Source organism: Ciconia boyciana, chromosome 3 (assembly GCF_034638445.1).
Source record: "Ciconia boyciana chromosome 3, ASM3463844v1, whole genome shotgun sequence".
NCBI classification, from domain to species: Eukaryota; Metazoa; Chordata; class Aves; order Ciconiiformes; family Ciconiidae; genus Ciconia; species Ciconia boyciana.
In genome coordinates, this window is record NC_132936.1 from 27,182,114 (window position 1) to 27,205,176 (window position 23,063).

The 23,063-nt window shown below is 40.5% G+C and overlaps 1 protein-coding gene across 1 annotated transcript; it reads left to right on the plus strand.

The window, feature by feature from the left end:
• Nucleotides 1–22,073, plus strand: LOC140648835 (uncharacterized). The gene is made up of 7 exons (XM_072855183.1): nucleotides 1–852; nucleotides 1,811–2,014; nucleotides 4,183–4,419; nucleotides 6,321–6,410; nucleotides 7,088–7,165; nucleotides 8,937–9,032; nucleotides 21,899–22,073. Exons 1-7 carry the CDS (start codon nucleotides 700–702, stop codon nucleotides 22,049–22,051), a joined length of 1,011 nt encoding a protein of 336 aa, XP_072711284.1. The 5' UTR covers nucleotides 1–699; the 3' UTR covers nucleotides 22,052–22,073.
• Nucleotides 22,074–23,063: the final 990 nt, after the last annotated feature.

The window sequence follows — 23,063 nt, forward strand, 5'->3', positions numbered from 1 at the left end:
ATTGCTTTATGACTTCCTAATGAGCTTAAAAGTTGACAAGGATTTAAACTGTCTCTGGAAATACCCTGAACGTCGGGAGGTGTCACATTAGCTATTCTGAAATAAAACAGACCAAAACAATAGCAGACAATTTCAGCTAGTGTGCTATTTACCTATCTGATTAGAATTGCTATCCACCTGGTTAATATTCATAGGAAACAAAGCTTCTATTTAAGGGTACCCTATGTTTCTTTATTCAAGGCAAGTGTAAAGAAATACCAGGAGATATCCTTCCTTGTGTTTTGAATTGTCAGGAGGAACGGGAGCCACTACCGTGTTGTGATTGTTTGTGCTGCTTTCGCATTCAGTTCACTGCTGAACTACATCAACAATCAGCTCCAGCGTCCTGAGCAATGTGGTTTAGAATAACCAGAAATACGGGCTATTTATCAGCAAACAGTGGTATCGCTGGGTGTCAGTGCAGTTCAAAATGTGGTTCAACAGCACATTTTCTATAAAGGCCAATCATGATTGCCTTCTATGTACAATGCAAATAATCCTTTGTTGGGGCTATGATCTTTTGAAGACTCGCAGAAAGGTCTATAATATTTTCCACCGAGATGCTGAGATACTGTCCTTGTCCATTTCCTAGTCTTTTCAGCCATCCTAAAACCAAGAGCAAATGAAGAATCCCAAGGGGAACTCCTTCAGCAGCTGAAGATGAATCAGTATGTCCAGCATGGACAGCCGTGTCCTATCTCCTTTTCTTTTTCAACCTTAGATCTAATAGAGATGGTGACATCTGAGGTGCTGGTAACAGCAAGAAATTTGTGTGTGCGTGAACATAACCATTCTGCATTAAAAAGGAAAAATGTGAGCTTAAGGAATTGTTAAATCTGAATTGAATATCTGTTTAAACAATGTGAAAGTCACTGTGTGCTGCTGATAGCTCCACCATAAGCTTGTTGATAATTTTTTTTGTTAGTTTGTGTTCTCCATCTCTTTGCCTTGTTGGAGCATGTGCATTAATGTATCTATTTATATGGCACCAGGCTGCTTTCTGCCATTGGATTTGTATGACCATAAGAAAATTAAAAGGTGAGATTAAAATAAAGCTTAAAGATAAAGGTTACTTTGAAAAACGACTTCTGAAGTTCAGTGAAATTAAGGTATATAAGCAACCTTGATACAACTTGTCATGTATGAACTTCTGTGTATGAAGAAGAGAGGTGGTGTTTTTTGGATGTAAATGAGTAATGGATGTTTTGGGAAAACCGGCCTATAATCACTTTGAAAATCAGCAAACCTTAAAAGATCAATTTAGTATTGTATTTTCTTTTCAGACCATTCAACAAATGGAACATTTTATTTAATGAATAATGAAAAGAGAAGGGTGACTTGATAGTTGGTTTTTGGTTTTTTTTTTTAAAACTCAGGTCGTGATATGAGATGGTCATTAAAGGTCTAAGTACTCTTGTTTTCTTAATAGTACAGAGTATAACATTATTGAAGACTGTTGTTGATCATTAATTCTTCTTTACAATGCTGAAGGTGGGCTTGGTTCCACGCTCATGTAAGTCCCTGAAGGCTTCCACTAGTGTCAGCAGCCTTCACTTGCTCTTTGTATCACCAGTATTGCCCATTAACTGGCAAAGTGTCTCTCTGGGACTGAAGGTACATCTCAAGGTAAAAAGGGGAAACCCAGTATTTACAAGATACTAAAATACCTTGCAGAACTTGCCAGACAATTTCTGCACATACATACTTCAATCACTTTCTTAAAATCTATTTATTGCCTTTTTTTTTTTTTTTTTTGTCATCTTCCTCTCAGGACTCTATTAAGTGGCTTCCCAAGTCTCCTAAACTGTACAGTGGGCATAACTGGAGCTCCCAGGGCTTGCGCTGGGCCTCGTTGAAAGGAAAGGAAGGTTTTCATGGTGGTAACCTATACAAATTCAGCTCCGCTAATGGAAAATGGAGGGAAGGAAGGATCAGTCCTGAGCAAGAAGCAGAGGAGCTGGAGGATCCTGATGATGTAGGTAGTCTCCTTGAAGTCAGGAGGGACAATGTTGTGTGTCCATCAAGAAACTACAATCTACTTGCAGTGCTATGTTGCTGAGCAGTTTGGGTTAGCAGGGGGCTGCACTGCGTGTACTTTCGTGTCCTTGCTTGTGCAGAGGGTATAGAATCATGTTCAATGCTTTATTCCTTTACTTTGCTTGCAATTAAACAACCTATCCAACCCCCAAGAGTGCAGTGCAACTTGCAGGTTAAGATGAGTAACCTGAGCAGTGATGAGATACATATGTTTTTTATTTTACTCCTACTTATATCCCCAGTTACCAACATCCCTCCATCTCTTTCGGGTAAGCAGGTTGTTAGCAGCACTTGAAGCTCAATGTCTCCCAAGGACTGGATGGTAGAAAAGCGAGGTTGCAGTGCTGCTCCACTGCATGTTTAGTTTTGGGTAGTGCTTTTCCAGGCTGCTGATGTCTGGGAAACCGTGGATGCTGTGGTTTCTCTAGCCTGTGCCACCAGGTGTCTGTCACCTGGGCAGCTGCTTGGCTGTCTTCTCAGTCATAGCCTGGGGAAAGGAGGTTGTGATTGCACTCTTGCAGCCTTTCCCTTTCAGGGCATTGCTCACCAGTCTTTCCTCCAGATGTTTGCTGGGAATTGGGGAGGAACTGGGGCTCCTGCTCCTCTGCCAGGACCTCCGCTCCCTTCCTAGCCCCCGACTGCTGCCAGTGTGCCCCATCCTCCAGTCCCCACTCCGAGCTCTTGCTCCTGCCCTTTCTCCCCGGCACCCACGGCACTGCAGCACTGCTGATGGGTCCGCGTTAGTCAGCCCGGCACCGTTAAAGGGGAATCTCTCTCAAGAGAAGAAAGATAATGAATGTTTTTTATGAGTTAAAGCTAAACAAATTCCTTTTTAATTTTAAGTGAAAATAGGAAGCAATCATGCCTTGCTTGCTCTCCCCGGGGTTGGTGATGCTTCTTTCCATCCCAACCAAAAAGAGATTGTGGGAAAGCTCTGATATAGATTGATAAAATAAAGTGTCCAGTGGGGTTTCTGCACAGCTGTTCATGGTAATGCCACTGCTTTTTATTTCTGGTATTAAAATTCCAAGCTTAGGAAGACATTTATAGAGTTTATTTTCAAAGGTGTTGGCCTTTGTTTGCTGCATCATTTTACTGCCAACAGAAGATATAAGGATTATGGTAATACGAAGATTTGGTTCAACCTTACCCATAAAATTAAGGAGCAAAAATCAGATAAATATAAATAAAGCATCCATAAAATGTGAACAGAATTTGGACATCATGGCTGAATTTCATTTAACCACTCTGCCAAGCATAACTGATAACTGGAAAATGTCATTGTGTTTTGCAGTCAAACTTATCTGAAGCTTTAATTGTTTGGTGGATGCGATTTAATTGTGTATTTCTCTTTTCAAACCCTTGTGGTTTAGCTAAGCATAGGGTGACATTGTCAGTTCCTCACTGCATCTCAGAGTAGGTATAGCCTAGAGCCAGGCTTCAAAGCAGGCTTCGGGACGCCTCACCTTTGAGGCTCCACTTCCAGTGAACCCCTAAATCAGCAAGTTTGCAGGTCTTCACTCACTGCCATTTGCCATCTTCTCTTAGAGGCATAGATGCAAGGTAGGGGCTTGCCTTCCCTCTCACACCTGTGCTCTCAAAAATAGAACCTGGGCCTTGAGGAACTATGAGAAATGGTTTATTTTTCTGTATGGAAAGCCCTTTCCTTTGCCTCATGTGTGTAGTTCCTTGCCCTGGGACAGCGGATTCAGTTCTACTGAGCTGCCACAGGCTGCCCAAAATAATCTTGTTCTCATGCTCCATCCTTTTTGTAGGGCTTTGCAAAATTTAGTTTAGTATATGTGTGTTATATGTGCTTGTGTGTGCCAGGGGATCTAGAGAAAGGCTGTATGAATCCCAGTCCTCTCCCTGTTCCCACAATTTCCACCCCCATGTTGACGGAAAACCACGCCCAGACAAATAATGGCAAAAGAAAGATACTTGTACATTTGCTTTAAAGTTGCAGTTTTGTCTTCAGTGAAACAAATCCTAATGTACAGCAATGTGATAGAGAGGAACAAATCCAGTTTACCACGGGTAGGGCCTGGGTATCAGATAGGTATTCTTGCTGTCGCCGTGTTTACCTTTTTTATCTTTAACCCCCAGGAACCTATTTCCAAGTTTTCCGGCAGCCTTTTTGATACCGACGATAGCATGAGAGATCAAAGAAATACCAGAACAGCTCTTCAAGAAAAGCACAAGTCAGCAATGAAGGGGAAGACTCTTCCGGGGACTAACACTAAGGTGCAGCCACCTGCCTTGGCAGCGGGCAGCTTCCCCGGTGAGAGCGGCTGGATCCCGGAGGAATTGAGGGTGGTGGATGTGCCGCAGCCCCCACTGAAGGTATTGACCTGCTGCGTGGGCTGGGATCGCCGATGGGGGGGTTCCACCTGTCTGTGGGGAAAAGTCCATGTGCCCATGGGGAAGTCCGCTTCTTGTGCGAGGCAGTTTATAAAAGATGCAAAGAAGGGGGGATGTTGCATGGCAGATGTCGTGAGACTTATCTTTCACAGAGTGTAAGCTGAGGCTTGTCCTTGCTCCCACTGGCTTATATGGAAAAAGAGTTTTCCATTGAAAAAAATAAATACTTTCTTTGTAGCCATTCGATACTGTCTCATTTTATATATCCAGCTTTGGTATTGTAAGGTCAAGCCAAGGGTGTGTGCAGGGGGGCACTCAGCTAGGTCTTCACTTAGTCCATGGTTTAGGAGCAGTGGCATGGCCTTACCCTCACGGCATGAGAAAGCCTCTGTCCTGTGAAAAGGGATGGGAATGTTCAAGTGAAAATTTATCAGTGAGAACTGCAAGATTTGGGCTGAAGTTTATGGAGAAAGCTATACTCTGAACTCAATGGATATATCCATCTTGGCGTGCTTTGGAGCACATGAGGAGGAAATGTGCTTTATGGGTTGGCTCCCAGGGGTGGCCCAGTGCAGATCACACCTCTGCTGACCGCCCGTGGGGCGGGAGATGCAGAATTGCGCTGCGTCCCCAGGGTCGCGGGATGCAGCGCCAGGAAAGGCAGCTCGCCCGGTGTGGCACCCGTGCTGGGACCTGTCACCAAAGCACTGCTGGTAATCACGGGCTTGTGATGTCTCGAACGTGCGGGTAATGCTAAGTCTAAGCAACATTTGGCAGGGTGGTTTTCATTTGACTGATAGGGTATTTTCCTACCTTTTTAGGAATTAGGAATTTCAGATGAGTATGTTATACGTGCAAGAGTAACTGCATACATTTGTTAAATTTTGAAACACAGCTGTGTGGAAGTATTCTTAATTATAAAATATAACAAGTTATTCAAGCCTGAATTGTCTTAGAGATATGAAGCAAATCAATGAAAATAAGAGCATTTTGCTAATGTGATAAGGTGAAATGCAATTTGCATTCAGACTCTACTAGGTGTTCTTTAAATTTAATGTGGTGGTGGTTTTAGCAATTAGTAAATTATTATTTACTACCAAGCATATTATATACTAAAGAAAAAAAAAACCCAGCAACTGGGGGGAATAATTCTTAAATGTAAGCTGTCTTTGGAACTCAAAACTAATTTTATTTGGCCTTTGTTGTGAATTCTGTAAATTCAAAAAATTATCTAAGATTTTGTACTAAATTTTTGCTGATACCAGCGGGAGGAGAATAGACTAGATAGATTACAATTTCTGCTGCTTTTTAAAAAAACTTTTAAAAGCTTCCTGATATTTTTACTTTTTAAGTCAATGGTTAGAGTACTGTCAAATCTTTTGACAGAATTAACACATACATACAGAAAGCCTGTTTAAAGAAAAGAAAATTACTGTAAGAGTGCTCAAATTCAGTTATCTGAGTTGAGAGTAAGCAAATCAGACTGTAGATGAGGTTCCAAAGCAAAGGTTTTTCATAAACTTATAAAAAATATTTACTTTTCTCTCCTCCTGTGTACTGGCATTGTTGCCATCGTGAATGCTCAGTAAATCGGTGGGTTTTATGAAACAACTGGTTTGGTCAGCAACCTTATAAACAGCCTTATATGGTTTTGGCATGACTCTAAAACCTGGAGAAATAATGCATTCTTGGTGTTACTGAAGAGTAAAGACTAGTCTTGCATGTGCCAGTGTCAAAGCATAGCACCATTTTTCTCTGGGCTGAGCTCTATAGGGGCAAATCTGCTGGTGTTCAGACTGGGAGGTAGGTTTTTATTGCTCATATAATTAATAGGCAATGTTTTTGATTAATCAGGCCACTTATCAATTATAATTCTTTTCCAGATAACCATTACTGTGTGCAGTCAAATGGGGAGTCTTGGTATTAGCATTGCTGGTGGAAAGGGGTCATCTCCATGTAAAGACAATGATGAGGTGCATTTCATTACTCAAAATTTATCTAGTAATCATTAGAAAGAAACTGATGATCAGTTCTTTGAAGCTATTGTGTTTTGTTGTTTTCTTTCTGAGGTTGTCCTCAATGTAACATCACTGTCTTCATAATAAAGCTAACAAGGGTAAACGTGGGTAACTTATTTCCCAAAGTAGAAGCCGGCAGTAGATTTTGATGGGGAAGCTCCTGGAGGGATGATTTTGGAGAGAAAACCCAATATAAACCAATGATTTTCCAAAGACAACCTGATGGCTGAAACACCGTTGGCTAGTTTCCACGTTCTGCCTCAATTTGGGGTCACTCCCTTGGCAATCCACATGCCTCTCCCATCCCATTTTCTCATTCCCAGGAGCTAACTTGATTTGAGAGAAGTATTTCTCACATCTCCTCACTTAATTATCATTTAAATAAATCTTTGTTTCCCAGTCTGTCCCCCATGGCACAGTGTAAACAATTAATGACTTTCATTCATTGTTGTATGTGTCAGCCATGGAGGCTTTTTTTTTCCTTGCTAATGTGCTAAGACATTTAGTTTTTATTTTAATAGAGGCAGCAGAACAACAAGTCTTGAAAATTAATTACTTCCCGTTTGCTTTTTACATCTAAAAACAATAGAAGAAACCCTGTCAGGTCTGAAACCTGTCTTTTGTGTTACCAGGGGATCGTGATTGCACGGCTGCCGAAAGATGGTCCAGCAGACTTGGCTGGGGTACAAGCGGGAGACAGAGTGGCAGAGGTAGATGGTTTATTTGTCAATGTGGAGTGTGTTCTCTTGTTCTTATCTTTAAATCAAATCACTCAGAGTTGGGGAATTTGAGATCTAGATCTAGGCTTGCTTTAGCTTTTTAGATACTTCCCAAACTACATTATAAAGAAATTATAATTACATTAAATTGTTGTATTCCTTCTTATTATATTCTGGTTTTCAGATCTTTAAGTTCAAAGTGCTTAACAAAATATTATTCACTTAAATGGCTGATTCGTAAAGAAAAATAATGGTCTTAGTAAGCAGTTCTGTAAGCACAAATGCAGTTGTACTTGGTCCAAGAAGCTTTCTTATGACATTGTATTAGATATTCTGGATGAGTTCATTGCAGTTGTTACAAAGAAATATAAACTAGATGAGCTTGTTTCTCTGAGGTAATTTTTGGTTGGGAGAGAACAGCTCAAAGTAACTCCCCTGATGGAGGCTTACAGTGCCAAGTGATAAATGTGTGTCTCAGGCTGCTCCACCTCAAGCCTCGTCTTTCCTAGCAGAAGCCACTCTCTTGAGCCTCAGAGGTTCCCAAGAGCAGTGGTGATCAGGTACAGTTTTGTGATCTATATTTTTGACCTACTGTTTGGTTTCCACCTCCTGAGAGAGGCAGAGTGGGAGGAGGGCCTCTACAAAATTACTTTGAGGTGAAACTGGTCCATAACTTTTTCAGCTCTTGTTCTCTTAAACCGTCCTTTAAACTTGCTTAAATTAATAGTTTTTACTCCAGCATACACCTTGTTGAATTAAGGTAGGATAGAGCAAGTAATATTGTATGTCTATTAAATTGCCAGGAATAAGGGCACAACCTATATTGGCCCAAGACAAATTAATGATAAATTAATCTACTAACTTTGTAAAACTATGCTATAGACTGTATTAATAGAGGATTGTGTTCCACAATCCACATACGGAATTTAGTTTAACATTTTTTAAAAGGTTAATTACAGATAAAATTCTGTATCATTTTGCCTTTTTTCTTTTATGAAAGGATTATCCTTATCTAATTTCTGTATTTTAACAGATGTGAGAGAATTTAAATAATTCTTTACATATTTTACATTATCAGGTCATCAGGGAAAAAAAAAAATCAGGATTTTTAGTTGCTGTACCTTTAACTTTGAGCAGAGTTTGTGGTAAAGTCAATATCTTAAAAATCACCCACTTTGCTCAGGTTCCTCCATGAGGCTATAATTCATTCTTATTTTGGGGGCTATTTGAAAAATACTAGCTACTAATGTCTGTTCATTTAATGAACAGTGAAACAAGTAAAAAAGAGAAGAAATTTCTGTTCCATACTGTTCTTTCCTGCTGTTGTTGTCCTACGAATAGTTATGATTTCTCTATCTCCCACAAGATGGCAGAATCATTCATCTGTTTAAATAATGTAGAAAAAAATCTCTGCTTTTTGTATGTGTGGGAGATGAGAAGGAATTAATGCATTCAGGTGTGCTATAGGAGTCCTAATCTTTTGACCACAGGACTAATCTGTGTAGAGATAACAAACATTTTTCTCTTGGTACTATGTGTTACAACTTCTTATTATTGAACTGACTATTTCAACAGTTCAAATAGACAGTGTGTTCATCAAAAATGGGGAACAACAAGAACTACAATTTTATTTGCTTTTGTTGTGCAACCGTATATAACGATAGGGCCAGGCATTTGTATACAAACCTGAGAGGGCGGGAATTGCTTTTCTTAAACAACATTCAGAATAAAAATATGCATTTCTGCTGCTTTGTTTTTAAAGGCATCCCTCGTTTCAGAACCTGACACCCTTGATGCTGGTCCTACTGAAGCTTCACTCAAGGGCAGCCCCTTCCCAACAGTAAACCACGTCATAACAGTAAGTAACATGGCCCCAGTGAGTAACAAATCAATCTTAGCTAAGTGCTTTGTGTCGTCTGTCATCAATGCTAGTAAAGAAGGTAAAGACTGGCACAAAACTTGTGAGTGGCTGCATAAGAGGAGAACACGTACCAAAGATCGGTGACCCCACCATTTACTTGGCTGTCATTGCAGCCGGGACGTGGCTTCTGGAGGAGCTCAGCTCCTGGATAAGCACCAATGTAGCAGACCAGAGCTTTTGAAGCACTCCGGTTTGGGGGCCTTAAGGTGGTGTCCATTCCCTCCAGCTTAAGTGTTTATTCTGTTGTCTGGACTCCCTCTCTAGCTAATGGAAGGAGCAGCATCTCCAGGGTGCCTCTTTTAGGAAGGAGAAGTTGAGCTGCTACCTGGAGGTGACCATTTTTATCTTTTGACTCGAGGGGGAACTTGTGTGACAGGCTAAGACTGCGTGCCCATATTTTAGTTGACTGATGTCAGACAAGATTAAGCCTACCACACTTGTCACAGAAGGAAATAGCTGAGCCTGCAGGGTGGCTTTTAGAAATCTGATCCACTTTTGTGAACTTCTCTGAAAAATTCAACTCTCTGAAGACCTACCCCAGTCATGGTCATCTGCCTGCACACCGGAAATTATGGCTTTACTAGGAAAATATAATAAGATCGAGGTACCTGAATTATTAAGGTCGAAAAGCATCCTACTTGTATTAAGCCTGAAGTACCAGGAAGCAACAACTGTTTCTCCTACAGCAAATGCCAGAGGAATGCTTTGTTTGATTCCTCTTTTTCCAGCCTTTTTTCATCCTTTTCCAGGAATACCATTCACAGCCCAGCTAATGGCAAAAAATGAAAGTTCATCTATTATATAAAAGACTATAATCAAGGACCATGTTCAGTTTTTATTAACCATTCACATTTTTTAAAAGAATGTGATTTGTTAGTTGACTGAAAAATAAGCAAATAGAATCTGGTTTCCTATGTGGATTACTATTTAAGAAGGGTTGAGCTGCAGCTTTTGTCTATGAGATTGACTAACAAAGGTTTTCTCTTCTATTCAGTTGCTTAAAGAAACTTATTGTGAGGCCTCTGGTCCCCAACATCATCTTGTGAAACATTTAGACCAGTTTTATTTTCCAGTTGAAAATGCTTCCATCAATGTTTTTTTTGTCCAGCTCTACTTGGTAGCTGTTTCTTATGGTCTTAACCTGCATTGCAGGAAGCATGAGGCTTCCTGTTAGAGGAACCACTGTTGAAAGGGTTGATTCACACATTGCTAGGGGCCTGGATCTGTTGCAGTAGTATCTGACTTTCAGTGTTTTCAGCCAAAAAGAGGAAATGACCATTTTTTATGTTGTATGCCTCTTGGAAAATAATGCCTCCCTTTAAAGTTCTTCAGCTGCAAGGGGAGGAGGAGGCAGATTAGACCAAGCTACTTACCTTAGAGCACTGTGCGCAGAGGGAGTCAACTGGCTGTATAGGTTCCAAGTGTCAAAAGTAGCCAATGTACAAGTTCTTTCACGGTGTCCTGGTTTCAGCTGAGATTGAGTTAATTTTCTTTAGAGTGGCTGGTATGGGGCTATGTTTTGGATTTGTGCTGAAAACAGTGTTGATAATACAGAGATGTTTTAGTTGTTGCTGCACTAGCCAAGGACTTTTCAGCTTCCCATGCTCTGCCAGGTGCAGAAGCAGCTGGGAGGGGACACAGCCAGGATAGTTGATCCAAACTGGCCAAAGGGCTATTCCATACCACATGACGTCATGCTCAGTATATAAAGCTGGGGAAGAAGGAAGGGGGGACATTTGGAGTGATGGCGTTTGTCTTCCCAAGTAACTGTTATGCGTGATGGAGCCCTGCTTTCCTGGAGATGGCTGAACACCTGCCTGCCCATGGGAAGTAGTGAATGAATTCCTTGCTTTGCTTTGCTTGCGTGCACGGCTTTTGCTTTCCCTATTAAACTGTCTTTATCTCAACCCTCGAGTTTTCTTACTTTTGCTCTTCTGATTCTCTCCCACATCCCACCAGGGGGGAGTGAGCGAGCGGCTGCGTGGTGCTTAGTTGCTGGCTGGGGCTAAACCACGACAACGGAGAGACATTTGAATTTCTGGTTTTGTTTCTTTTTTAAAATCAAAATCTTTGTGCTGTAGCAAATTGTGTATGTTATTGCCTTTAACCTAGAGCAGCATTCATCAGTCTTAGGGATTATGGGCTTTTGAGGAGTATCCTGCTGACTCAGGAACTGATCGGTATCTAATCTGCTCTCGCTCTGGGTTTACTCTGGTGAAGTTCGTCTTATTCCTCAGTAACTGTCTTATCTGAAAAATGTTTACAGCCTGGCTTCTTATGGAGGACATGCTTTGCATGTTCAGATAAGCAGATGGCAGTAGGACCTTAATGCAGAATCTTCTTTTTTTGCTAGGAATCTAGGAAAGTTTGTTTCCTTTGTATTTCTGGCTAGGTTTCAAGAGAAGATGGGTGCATCTACATCAAGGGAGGGAAGGAGAGAAGCATGGTGGCAAGGAACCCAGAGGCTCCTATTATTCTTCCTGCAAAAGCTGAATTATGTGCTGGATGGTGCCCATCTTCCTTCTCCCTCTCTTCCATGTCACCGCTGCTTCCTGTCCTCCAGCAGAGACTCTGTCTTCATCTATTTATTTTTACTGAATTTTAATGAACATCCTCCTTGCATATGCTATCTGTGATAATATTTGTTTCTTACTTGCTAGCCATAGCCCTCTAGCCATCTCTTGCCATCACCCATCCCGTCTCCGAGCCTGGTGCTCTGACATTACAAAGGGCGATTCTGCTGCCACATTCAGGTTTCCTCTCTGTTCTCCATGGGCCTGGTTGCTCTAACTTCTTCTAAAAGGCTCATTTGAATTGTTAACTCATCCAGACAAACTCAAGTTCAAACCCTTTGTGCCAGCTTTAAGATTTCATGACAGTGTGAATGACCAGTAATTAATTGGACAAAAAATGAAAAGTTCTTTCACTCTGAGTCATTGTTTTGCAAAGGAAAAATGAGAATTGCCCTTGGTTTTAATTATGATTGAGTATTTTATTGAAACATAGAAGCCCCAGAACTTTAAATACAATTAGATACTTTTTTACATACATACCATATTTTATAGACTTGTCTCAGTTATGCTAATCACACCTCAAAAATATGGAATCTGTTTATTTTACTTTAATATATATATGTCATAACAAAAATATTTCAATTGAACTTAAACCGAGTCTTTGGATTTTAAAATGGTAATCTTAAAATAACAGTATCTATGTAAAGATGTACATCAAAATATAACAGATTAGAACCACAACTGATATAGCTATCTACCTGCAGACTGTGTGTAAAATATTGCATGTCTAACTACAGGGGAAAAAAAAAAAATCAGGGATACAAACATTGCCAGTAGTGCCCCATGCTGACTTTAACAGAAGGAATTTCAACCTGGATTCTGGAGTCTTTATTTCCAGTTTTGTATTTTTCTGTCTTCTGCCCTCTGCTCCTTATTTCCTACTCATCCTCTCAAACGTAGAACCATCTCTGCACAATTTTTCTCCTTTAAAAATATTTTCACTCAAGGTCTGACTGAAATTCCCAATGGATTTTGTCTGACTGAATGGAGAGTGTTGACAGGTTTCAGCATCTCCTATCACTTCATGACATGCATCATCATGTTGTCTTCTTTGATCCATTTTTGGGGCTATAAACATCATAAGGATATTAGATACTTTGTAATTAATATAAGATCTCTTAAATATTTTAATCTAGTATTTCACTTCAATTCTTACCATATTATTTTCTTTAATTGTATGCCTTTGCCCTGGGAATTTCCTCAATTAGATTTTTTCATATAATTCACCAGGTGTACAAGTGTCACTTGTATCGAGGATTTTCAAGGAAGTTTGAAGTAAAAGAAACTTACAGTATTGGAAAAATCTGAGGAACTTCTTCAAGCTAAAAAAGCCAAATGTTTTGGTTACTCTGTTAAAAACGCAGAGATACTAAATGTTCCTAAATATAGTGAGAAAACAGACAGCTTCTGTGTACTGGAAACTGTAATGTATATCAAAGTGAAATGGTCCTGTGCCTGTAGAAAGTGAATAAGCATATACTGTGCTCCCACAATATGTAGGTTGCTGGTTTTCTGTGTTTCTCTCACATTGTTTAGATGCCAAGTCATGAGAAAACTTACATGGATGAGAATCACAGCAGATCTATCTTCTTCATTTCCATCTGATACAGACTTTTCAGGAAAAACTCTTGATGCACTTATACCAGTTTAAAATCTTCAGAAATCAAAGTATCAAACCCTTTCTTTATTCATCTGAGCAGGTTAGTTCTAGCCATATCAGAAAATTGTAATCCTACAACTTAAACATAATAAAACTTTTCTTGTTTCTTTAGTCATTGCCTTACTTTTTTCAATTTTCAAAGCAAAACCAGTCGATACTCAGGTCAGAGAAGCACTATAAAAGCAGACAACTAAGGTAGGATTCAGAATGTCCCTATCGTCATCAAAGACAGATTTCTTCTGAAATTCATTTCAAACAATAAAGACCTTGCTCACAGACAGTGTTTGATTGACCTTTTCCCATAACACCATATGACCTAATATTTCAGTCTTCAAGTTTTTTATGAAGAACTGCTTTATCTCCTCTCCAAAACATTTTCAGGACTCTCAATCTCGTCAGGTAAGGGTGTTGTTATTTTTATATTACTGGTTTTTATTCTGACAAGGTAAGTTACTTTTAGAAGTCAGGAGTCTGACTCCTCACTGCCTTGCATCTTGTGCAGGTTTATACATGCTTGCAAAGGAGCCCATGCGCAGCCTTGTTGCCTTAGCTAACCCCGTACTGATCGTGTGAGCTTCAACGGAGTGTAAGCACCCATCTGCCATGTGATCTCCTTCTCCATTTTATCTGCTGGTTTGATTCCACTTTTATCTAAGTAACTGAGTATTTCTGAGTCAGGATGAAAGATAAAAGGTGTGTGGTATAGGCACTGTATTTACCTCCATAGTGTAGTGCTTAGGGAACTTATTTTGTGAATTTGGGATTAAGTTCCTGCTCCAAACAAATGCTTCTGTTTGCACAGTGTATCTTTTTTCCTTTCTTCCTTTGAAGTAGCTTTCTCACAGAACTTGGTCAGAATTGACTCACTTCAAACTTTAAATTCTTGGATTTTGCAGAGCTTGTAATTAACAATGCTAAGTAGGAAAAACCTTTAAAAAAAAAAGTAAGTAATTGATCTTTTCAAGATACCATATTCAAATACCTCAAAGTTAAAGAAAAAAACCCTACAAAGTAAACCCATCATATGGTAGACAATATAAGCACTGCAGACAATATAAGCAAAAATACGTACAAGAGACAAGTAGACTCAAGCAAGGCACCTGGAACCATGCTGTAGGACATAGCATACTATTTGAGAATAAAAGAGGATAAATATTTGAACGATGACACAAATGATCAGCAACATCTCCCCTTGTAAAAGGCCTCCTCATGGACTCTGTGGGAGTTCAGCAGGGGAGGAGTACTGTACTGAATTTCTGCAGGCGTTCAGGTACGACCACTGCCTTTCACAGAGGTGATGAGCTTTCTTCAAAATCAAAGCTTTGGTAACTGGGGCTGTGGGTAGCACTGCTTATGGGGGAAGTACCTTTTAAATCTCCTGATGTGATCAAAGCAATGCATTTTCTTCAATGTTTTTATAGCATCAGGCCATAAATGATTACACAGAAAGCACTTAAATGAAAATCTGTGTATCAGGTTCCAGCGTCAGGGAAGTCACTATCCAGTGGTACATTAGAAGATGAAAGGACAATTTTCATAAGCAGTTTGAATCATATGTGTCTGACGGCATTGCAGATATAACACGATGGACATTGACCTTTCATTTTGTCTGCTACGAAATGCGATGGTGAGTTTGACTGAACTCCACCTTCCTTGCTTTGTGCATTGCCCTTGGGAGGCACTAAACTGCCAGATAGGAAGAACAGAAAGGAGCTTCGCTCTAAGTGTGACATGCCCAAACGTTATATATACTACACACTGAGAGACAGATAAAACGTTCAAGGTGCTCTCTTATCCCAATAAGAAGTGGAGAAAATATCCAGTTTCAAACCTGGCCTCTAAAAGATATCCATCTCTAGAAAATTCCCACAGAGGAAATTTTAGGGGAAAGCACCCGGAGCGGCACTTGTCTGGTGCATCGAACCTCCAGGAAATCACGCTGAGCTGAATTAGATTTCGGAGCAAATCACCAGGCACAGCATGGGAAGAGCAACAAGCTCGGGGAAGAGGGATGGGCTGGTGGGGTAGCCCCCGCTCGGGGGGGGTAAAAAACACGGTGCCAAAGCCCTGGCACAAGTCTTTGGTAGTGCTCGAGGGCAGCGTGGCCGCTCCAAGCGTAAGGATGAACTGAATTATGTGCTGGCCTCTCCCGGCCCCAGCAGCAAGAGGTGCTGTCACGAGCCAGCCGCTCCCTGAGCGCAGCAGCAGGGGCCACCCCTCTTCCCTTGCGCAGAGGTCTTCTGCTGCCGGCGTAACAAGGCGCTTCAGCCGTGCCCGACCACAGATTTATCTTCCCCAGGGTGCGGGAGAGGTTTAGACCTCTCCATCTGACTTCACAGTTTCTGGAGTTTGGCTACAAGCCTTGAAAGCAGTGAAATAGCACTGTAACGCACCAGGGAAAGGGATCCAGCCAGGGATTTCCGAGAGCAGGAGTGTTGAGGGTGCACCATAAAACACGTGCTGGTTAAAATGTTCCTGATAACATGCTATGAAAGGGAAGCTGCGTGGAATGCCTAGATGGGGTTTGCAAATTCATACGGTTTCATACACGCAGCTGTGCGTTAGGTGGTTTTTGTCGTGCCCCCCTCGCCTCCTGCCCCGCCGCCTTCCCCGCCGTGCCCTGGCTGCCTTGCCCGCTTCTGCCTGGCACTGAGATTGCTTGTGCGTAATACATTCACATGGAATTAATTAGATCTCTTTCTCCCTCTTTAACTTGTATTTCCTGTACATTTTCTTTTGGGGAGAAGGTTGCTTTTATCATTGTTTCTGTCTTTGGTTGCGAAACATCACTTTAATTAAAAAAGCCACCAGATGCCAGTTTGGTCTGAACCATGCAGCATTTGATCAGCCTGTTCTCTGCTGTTCTTGTTGGATGCATTTTTGGCATCTTCTTTTTAAAACTTATTTAAAAATCCAGCTGTGTAGCATTTTTTAAGCATGACTAAATGCCATCCTTAACTTTAAATTTGATTTCAACAGTTTCTTCTATGAATACAGTCATTATCAAATGCAACCTTTTGCATCTAGCAAAGGCATGTTTTCATTGTTTAGCGAGAAGTCTGAATTTCCCGTTGTTCAAGCCTAAAATAGTACTGCCATCACCAGTGATGACAAAAAAGGTAAAATTAAGTAAGAAATCTTAACATTATTCATGAGGTTTACACAAACCCCTGCAAATGCTCTCAACTGGGTAGATTATTTTATTTTCCCCTGTTTCCACTGGCTGAAGGGTACCAGCCTTAGCACTGGTGTCAGTGAAGATCAACTGTTAAGTCAAATTTCAAAAATATGTACTATTTAGATATATGGAGTTGAACTAGGCAGGCTTCCCTATTAGAGTTATTTTCTAGCTGGGGAATATTTTCTTTAGAAAGTGATCTGTTTGAACTAGGGTTAAAAGTATGTCTGGTTTTCCTCCAAAAGGCCAATCCAAATCCTTTTCCTCTGCCTCTGTTCTTTCAAACGTGGGCTTTTCATGTGTCGTATCACCTTCTGATTCGTAGCCTCTCTCCCCGGCGGCTGGCCTTGCCCTCAGCCGTCCTTTGCCCTGTCGCTGCTGGTTATACCTTTCATGTGGAGCTTGGGCTTTAGCCGTGGCTCTTGCCTTGAGAGCTTCCTTCTTCTGCTAAGATTGGGGTACGGACCTGTGAGGGGGGAGGTCAGGGGAAGGGAAAGGCTTATAAAAGAGAAAAAAGATGATGGGGTTTGTTCTGGTTGGTTTTTTTTTTTTTAAAGGTTATAAAAAGACATAATGAACTGTCCTTTATGTACTGTTCTGCAACCTTTTGGACAAACATTTTTATTAGAAGTGGAAAAGGAAAGCATATGTGCACAACTGGAAGTTAAAAATTATTGGATGTTAACCTGTTGGCAGGACATCTCATTTATCGTGCTTTAAGAAGATGCTTTCAACTGAAGCGTCATAGCTAGTTGTGGGTTTGTTCCTATCCTGTTTCAATATGAAAGAAATTTTGCAGCCAACACCGCAGCTGAATTGCCCCAGGTTATTTAGATGGGTTTGTTTTACTGCTTCTTGCAGTGGACTAGGAGGGCACAGACAGCCCGTGTCTGGGCTTCAGGTGAAGGACTCCACCTTTCAATGGAGGGTGGTAATTCCATTGAATGAGAGTGTCTGAAATAATTTTATTTTTAGCTATGTCTGATTTAAACAAAAATGAAATTTTTTTAGTGAATCTGTTTAGTGTCCGAAGTCTTAGTGTTTATGTTGAAAAAGTGTAAGGAAGTCACAAACAGGGTAGTGAAAGAAATTCCCATAGTGAACACACTGGTTTTGGCAGAGGACATGTCCTTTGTGAAGTTTACTTTTTAGGCACTGAAAATATAATTTCAGGGGAAAAAAAGGAAAATAGTAACCTGTTTCAAATGATTAATCATACATTTTTCCAAAAAAGTATTCTACATATTTTGATGGTTTGGGATTAACTGGTACTTCAGGTATTATTTTAATAATGAGTGCATGATGATGGAAGGTGAGTAGGAGGACTTTGTGATTTCAACAGAATTATTTTAAACAAGTTCAGACACTATTCAGTAAAAACTAGTGCAGTAAAACAATGGAGCAACACAGGATCCTGGATAATCTGTCTTCCTACACCAGGATCAACTTCTGAAGAGTTACTGGTAGAAGATGGAAATTCCACACCTTCCCACATGCCGTAGGCAAGCAACTCAAGCTCAGCTGCCTGTGCTGGAAAGGTTTTCCTTGTTTCCATCCTAAATGTCTCGGTCTTGCCCTGCCTGTAATGGGCAGTGGAAATAGTTTGGTTCCTCTTTGCTGTGACTTTTTTTGCACATGAAATCTGTTCTCCTGTCTTCCCTCCGTCATGATGCACCAGGAAATGTGCATTCAAATATGAATATTAAAGAAAAGCTCCAAGAGCAAAGTTTGCCTGTTTAATAGGGTGAAGCTGCGGTCAATGAAGAGAAGCACGGAAATCTGAAAGCAAGGGTAAAATCCCCCTGGGATTCTGGGAAGAGAAGCACTGGGTTCGAGAAAAGGATGGAACAAAAGATAATGCAAGTTTAGAATTGCTGAGTTTTGTTACTTTGTTTTGTTTTTTAAAAAACAAAACTGGAAGAGGAAAGGAAGCTGATAAAGCTTAGATTGTGATTTTCCTGGAGCTAGGGTGATGGAGAGTGCTGGGTTCCTAGGGGATAGTTAGGTGAAGATGGAAAGGCCACTGTGGTTAGAACTGTGATGTGTTTCTTACATCCATGTTGTATTGGTTTTTTTTACAGGAGATTAATTGATAACTTTTGATGCTAGGAGAGAGAAAGTAGAGGCCTGAGCCTCTTTTCACTGAATTAGACCTTGTACAAATGCATACTCTATTACTTAATAGGGTTTGCTCTCAATTTGCAACTGCATAGGTGGCACAATCTGCAACGAAGAGTTGTTTTGTCATCGGTACCTATGATTCAGCTGTGAGGAAATCAGGGCTCCTCCACATCCCGTCAGGGAGGTGGGTGCGGAGCAGGACAATTGGCCTCTGTGGCAATGTGGAAGGAGCAGCCGTGGGTTTGGGACAGCAGCGGTGTGGGTTCACATGGGGTTTCAGAGGGAGAGTGGGCAGGGAGCTGTGCAGAAAGCAGAGGGACAGAGGATACGGCTGCGCTTGGACCAGAATATTTGATTTGTTAGAGAAACTCAGCGGTATGTCTCCAAATCAGCGTGAGTGGGTCTATGTGCAAGCTGTCATCTCCCTGGAGAGGATACAGAGGGACTGCTGTGGGTCAGAGCTGTGCCCGCTCTCCTCCCGGGAGCGCAGGTTTCCAGCCTTTGCAGCACTTCTGGGCTGAGATGCTGTTCAGCCTCCGCTGTAGAAAGTTGGTTGGTCATTTGGTGCCAGTTCCTTTTTATCTGCAGCAGCATGAAAGATTAGATTAAAGACTTCCCCCAACACCACTTATTTAATGGAAGCGGTTGATACAATTACCGTAGAAATGTTGGACAAGCACGAACCGGTGGGCAGGTGGTTGTCTAACGGGGAGCCGAACGGGGGGCGTTGGTAGCAGAGTCGTGCTGCCGGCGGGGAGGGGGTGTCCTCCAGAGGCTCCGCCGCAGCTCAGGCAATAGAGGTGTGCGAGCTTTCCGTCTGTGGGCGTAGGAGAGAGTGTGTCATCAAGGACATGAGATGAGTTTTTGGGAAAGTTGTGAAAGCCTAACTACAGCTTGCAGTGTATTGAAGATAGGGAGTAATGTGAAAGAGTATTCGTGCCAGAAGTGAGCATCCTGTGGGATTCGTTCCTCTAGCAATATTGTTACAATCTCAGATTTATGTTTCTTTCAGATGTAGATACTTAATTAAAAAAGAAAAAAAAAAAAGAGGACTAATTTTTTTGTGATAATTAAAATGAATAATGGTCTCTAAAATAAAGAGTGTTTCGGAGTGCCTAGGAAAAAAAGTTTCCAAAGGACCTTTGTGCCAAATCAAAACTCTGAGTGTGTATGTTTGGGGGTGGTGGTAGAGTGGAATAACCCACAGGAATTTAATGTTATTAGTTTAAATTTTTAGGGTTATGACTCACCAACAGCTAGAATTTTTTTTTTCTATTTTCCGTTTCATCAATTAAATTCACTTTGTGATTGTAAGACCTAGTCCCATCATCATATTTGAAAGATAGTATGCAAGAATCAGGCTCCAGAAGTCATGAAATATTTGAAGAAAAGCTTTTTTTGAGAATTGGATCTGATTCCTTGCAAGTGGGATCTCTGGGGAGTAGAAACCATGCTGATAAAGAGTATTTCGATAACTGACATTCAAAATGGCTAAGGGTTATTCTTCAAAAGGAAAAAGAAGTACCGGCGACTCTTCCTTCTTACTTGCTAATGCAATGCATGCCTGGTCTTGGGAAAATGTGCACGTGTCTATTTTTGAGTGGCACAGTACGCAAAGAAAGGTCTTGCCTGAGCTTTGAACAGACAGCTCAATGAACTGCAAAGCCTGGCCCTGGATATTTCTGCAGGTAACTCCCAATAGGGCATAGACCTCCGCACTAGTTTTTGAGGTGGCAGAATTTCAATATATGACCCAGTATACCACCTGTACGTATAGAATGTGCATTTGCTGTAGCACAAAGCAGCTGGCTGCTGGCTATTGTTAAGAAAGAAACATCTTTCAGCAATGAACAGAGCCAAGAGAAACATCCAGTGTATGGAAAGTTTATAAATGCTGGCAGGTTTGCATGACAGAAGCAAATCTTCCCAGGACTTGTTAGCTTGGCCAGTACTTAGGATCTATATAGGTTATTTAAAGCTTCCAGAAATGTGTCCTACTTAATCTAAGCAGAAGAAAAAAAAAAAAGGAGATATTCCATACACCAGGGAATATAACTAAATTTATACATGGTCTTAAAATTAGTTTATGGCTATCATGGGTGAGATTCAACTCCGGACCGACACCTGCGTTTCGGTATCTACATGTAGCGTGCCTGCTCATGAGTCAGGGCCGTGCCAGGCCCCCTGTAGTCAGTGGAGTCGGAGCTAATGCAGTCGGTGGAGTCTGGGGAATAATTCATTTTACTTCAATGCAGAAACCTACCAGCTGGCTAGCTGGACAGCCACGAAGCATCTATGTGCTTGTGTCATTTCCTAAATCAAATAATGTACAGCAAGGAAATAACATAGATATGATTGAATTGTCTGGTGTCAACATTAAACATTCTTATAAAGTGTGAAGAAATGCAACAAAGTAGCTGATAAATACTACCTTTCTTGAAAATGTTCTGACTACTGGTAAGATGGACATTTTATTTATTACACATTATTATATTACCTGCTCGTTAGATATATTGACTTACTGTTATATCTGTTTTCATTACATGTCAAACTGTTTTTGAAAATTAGTAAAAGGTAGCATGACTTTGTGCATCAGAGTTAAATTTGTAATAATCCATTCATTGATACAAACACTTACTGATACATTATTTGGCTATACCTAAAGCACCTGGCATTCTTCTGTTTTCTCAGTTACAGCATTTAAATTAATTTTAAAATATTACAATATAGTTCTCAAAGAACACAAAGTTCCTGGCCAAAAATTTGATGTGAATCAAATCCATGTATGCATATTTATTAACTAACAAATTTACACATTGATATTTTGTCTTAATGTTTCCCTTAAAAATATTTTGTCAGTAAAAAGCCAAAATATGCAATTTTTCAAAGATCAATAATTTATATGCTTTATGGTCCTTGATTAATCCTTTATTGCTTTCAGGTGCATGAATTTAATGAATAACGAAGTTAAATAAAAGTAGATGTATATTTTTCATATTTACTTGTCTTTATTTTTTTTTTCTTTTTTCCTATGGAAATTTTTTTAAAAAAATAGCTAATGAGAGGAAAAGGCAATTTATCTCAATTTTACTTTAATTCTCAATGCAATTTTTGGCCTAGAACAGTTCACCTGCCAGGAAGCGCTGTGGTGTTCTCTCTTGCATGTTTTTCTCATCACCTGCTTCCCCTGTACCTTTAAAATACCCCCTTTAAACACTTCCCTGCTCTTGATCTGACTCTTTTCTCTACAATCTTTCGCATCTTGCTGAAGATACCTCGGATAATCCTCACGCGTCCTTCCACTTCTGATGAAGATACCGACCAGTTGCCCGCAGACCCGGAGGACTTTGAGCCCGAGGAGCCCGACAGTGCAGAAGGCCATGCCTATTCGGACTGTCTGAACAGTGCTTTTTATCCTCCCTAATAAAGTACTTTTCGTGGAAAGAGTTCACGGGTGGTTTTCTTTCCCATTGTTCGATTACATTTAATGTAGTACTTGAACCGCTATGCCTTATTTGTAGGGAAAACCATTACACGGAGGATGGATTTGAGCTGGGGGAGCAGAACCTGTGTTTCTATTTCTTTGCCTTGAACTTTCCTTCAGCCAGAACTTGTGCACTTGAAACTAAATGTGTTGGGTGAGGTTATGTGAATGTCACCACGTGTCTCTAGTCACTTGTAAGGGCGTCCTACAGCACCTAAATGCAATGGTGAAAAGAGCAGGTGATTTTTATTCAGAAGGTACTTTACCCATTTGGAAACACACTGAAAACAATTGTATAGTCTGGTTTTTTTTTTTTAAATCTTGTGTCCATATTTTGTCTATATAGCTCACCCTTTTGTCTACCCCCAGGTTCCTTTGAATTGTCCCTTTTAATGTTGTTTTCTATGAGAATAAAAAATCCTTTTCTGTCTTTTAAATAGTGCTGGGGTTTTTTTCCCTGCAGAGAAATGTTATTTCCATTGGAATTCTGTATCTCATTCTAGCGTAATAAAGAATAGTTTCTCCAGGTGTATCAGTAATGCAAACATATATCAGATTTGAACAGGACCTGCAAGTTACATTTTATTAGATCTAAATGCAGGAGGCATCTTATGCAACTGTGCACCTGAGAGTGAACTGAGAAGCAATTTCTTATGCTTGCGGAACTGTCTGAGACTCTTTTATTTCTTCTCCTGACTTGTGTATAAGCAGAACACCTTAAATTTGCCTTACTGCAATATGCCAGTATTTCATGTATACCTATATATATATATATGTATATATGAGGTAAGCATTTAAGAGCAAATGTTCTTGTACAACAGTATTCAACCCTTTAATTCTCTTCACTGCTATTCAGGTTTCTAATGCATTTTGAAGTGCTTAAGAAGAACCTTTTGGGACTGATCTTTATTTGTGTTCCAGAGTGCTGCCTTAACTCCGAGGTGGGGTCTGG

What these genes read in the sequence shown, in the direction of transcription:
- LOC140648835 (XM_072855183.1), top strand. Translation starts at nt 700, where the DNA reads ATGAATCAGTATGTCCAGCATGGACAGCCGTGTCCTATCTCCTTTTCT. An exon ending in CTGCATTAAAAAGGAAAAAT is followed by an intron (nt 853 to 1,810) that starts GTGAGCTTAAGG and finishes TCTTCCTCTCAG; the next exon opens with GACTCTATTAAGTGGCTTCC. An exon ending in AGCTGGAGGATCCTGATGAT is followed by an intron (nt 2,015 to 4,182) that starts GTAGGTAGTCTC and finishes TTTAACCCCCAG; the next exon opens with GAACCTATTTCCAAGTTTTC.